At 63.8% G+C, this 1773-nt stretch overlaps 1 protein-coding gene across 1 annotated transcript in view; it reads left to right on the top strand.

Moving 5' to 3' along the window:
- THEM6 (thioesterase superfamily member 6) overlaps positions 1-1773 on the top strand; it is an 18717-nt gene extending 16944 nt beyond the window's left edge. Inside the window, exon 3 of the mRNA XM_011938224.1 lies at positions 246-1773. Within this exon, the coding sequence (XP_011793614.1) occupies positions 246-359 (114 nt within the window). The 3' untranslated portion in view covers positions 360-1773. The remainder of the gene's footprint in view (positions 1-245) is intronic.

Below are 1773 nucleotides of genomic sequence, written 5' to 3'. Positions count from 1 at the left end.
ACCCTGAGGCCTCTGGATTTCTTGTCTGCCTTTCCCAACCTGCCAAATTCATGGGCTTCTGGCTGGGTTCTGGGGATGGCCCCTAGGGGAGATGGGCCTGGCACAAGCAGAGCCGTGTCAAGATGGGTATGCAGGCATCACACAAGTATGCAGGGCCTGGGGAGGCATGGGCAAAGCATGGCAGGCCGCGGGGCAGGGGCTCCTAGAAGGTCACGGGCTGGGTGTCCCCTTTCTGTCCACTGCAGGTGGAGCCCCCTGAGCTGCCTGCTGACCTGCAGCACTGGATCTCCTACAACGAGGCCAGCAGCCAGCTGCTCCGCATGGAGAGTGGGCTCAGTGATGTCACCAAGGACCAGTGACCACCACCTTCACACCCTGCCTGCTCCGGCCACCATCCTGGGCCTGGGGGCTGCCTGAAGATGGGCAGGCTGGGCTGTACTCTCTTCCAGCTGGAGTGGCCTCCTGACCAGCTGGCCCACCCCCCTTCACCCACTGGGCCCCCCAGTTATTGATAGCCCTCTGTGCTGGGCTCCACGCTAGGCAGAGGGAGGGGGTGGCATCGGCATCCTCACCCAGCTCTGCCCTCAAGGTGAGGATGGATGAGCAAAGGGGAGTCCTGTCTCGCCCTACAGTGAGGCCACTCGTGTGGGCCTAGGTAGGGGAGGACGGTGCCTGGAGCAGAGGGACCCACAGGTGCCTCCTGAGTCCAGATCCTGGCTCTGACCACTGCAAGGGCTGAGGCAGGGCCAGGCCAAAGCATCCTGGGTACAGGTCTGGGCTCTCCAGGGCCTGGGCCTGATTCAGGTGCACTGGGCACTCCTGAAGGGTCAGAGCAGCATCTGCCAGGCAGCCTCCTCTGGCTGAGGTAGATGGAGGCCTGGGGCAGAGCCTGGGTGGTCAGAGGCTGGGGCTGGAGGCAGATGGAAGGGAGGCATTTGCCGACAGAGGACAGGGCACCCGGGCTCCCTGCTGCAGTCAGCCTTGCCTCCTCCTCCTCCTCCTCCTCCTCCTCCAGTCAGGCTGGATGGGAGGGTAGCCTTGTGGCTGAGAGGGGCCAGACTAGGTGACGGGGTGGCACAGGGGCTCCTGGAGAGGCAGCAGGCTTCCTGCTGGGGATCCCTTGTGGGAGGGAACAGAGCAGGCGTGGGTCTCTGCAGGGGTGCGCTTGCCCACTCCCACCCCTCAGTGCCCACCAGGGCCATGCTCTGTGACTGGGGCTGATCCCTACCCTCTCTGGGCCTGTAGTACCACAGGCCTCTGTCCCAGTCACTGGCCCGGCCAGCAGGCATCTTCTTGACAACTCTGCCCTCTGTATTTAGCATGTTCCTTGTCAGCTGCAGAGCCGGCCCTGCCTTGCACCAGCAGAGCCTTTCCCAGCAGCTTCTCAGGCCTCCCTAATGCAGACACCAGGCTACCAGGACACTGGCCGGGGCCACCCCCTCCTGCCTAATACCTCACCTTACAGCTGGGGAAACTGAGGACTGGAATGCCCACAGTCACCGAGGCAAAGTTGGGGCTGGTCCCAGCCTGAGGCTCCAGCTGATGCCCTCAGCTCCCAGAGAGGGGGTGCCCCGTCTAGCTGGGTGCGGGGGTCATTCTTGTCAGCTCAGGGCCCTGTGCCCACTTGCCTGTGCCCCTGCATCTGTGCCTGCACATCCAGAACTGCCTCTTTGCCGCTGCCTCCAGGAAGCCTGCCTCGAGCCAGAGCCAGGAGCTACAGCGCTGCCCCGACAGAACACGCCCGCCCCCACTGCTGTTCTGGACTTACAGCCA

Source organism: Colobus angolensis, unplaced genomic scaffold, assembly GCF_000951035.1.
Source record: "Colobus angolensis palliatus isolate OR3802 unplaced genomic scaffold, Cang.pa_1.0 Scaffold17, whole genome shotgun sequence".
Classification (NCBI taxonomy): Eukaryota; Metazoa; Chordata; class Mammalia; order Primates; family Cercopithecidae; genus Colobus; species Colobus angolensis.
Note: the sequence above shows the minus strand (reverse complement) of the source record. Positions and strands in the feature narration are given on the sequence as shown.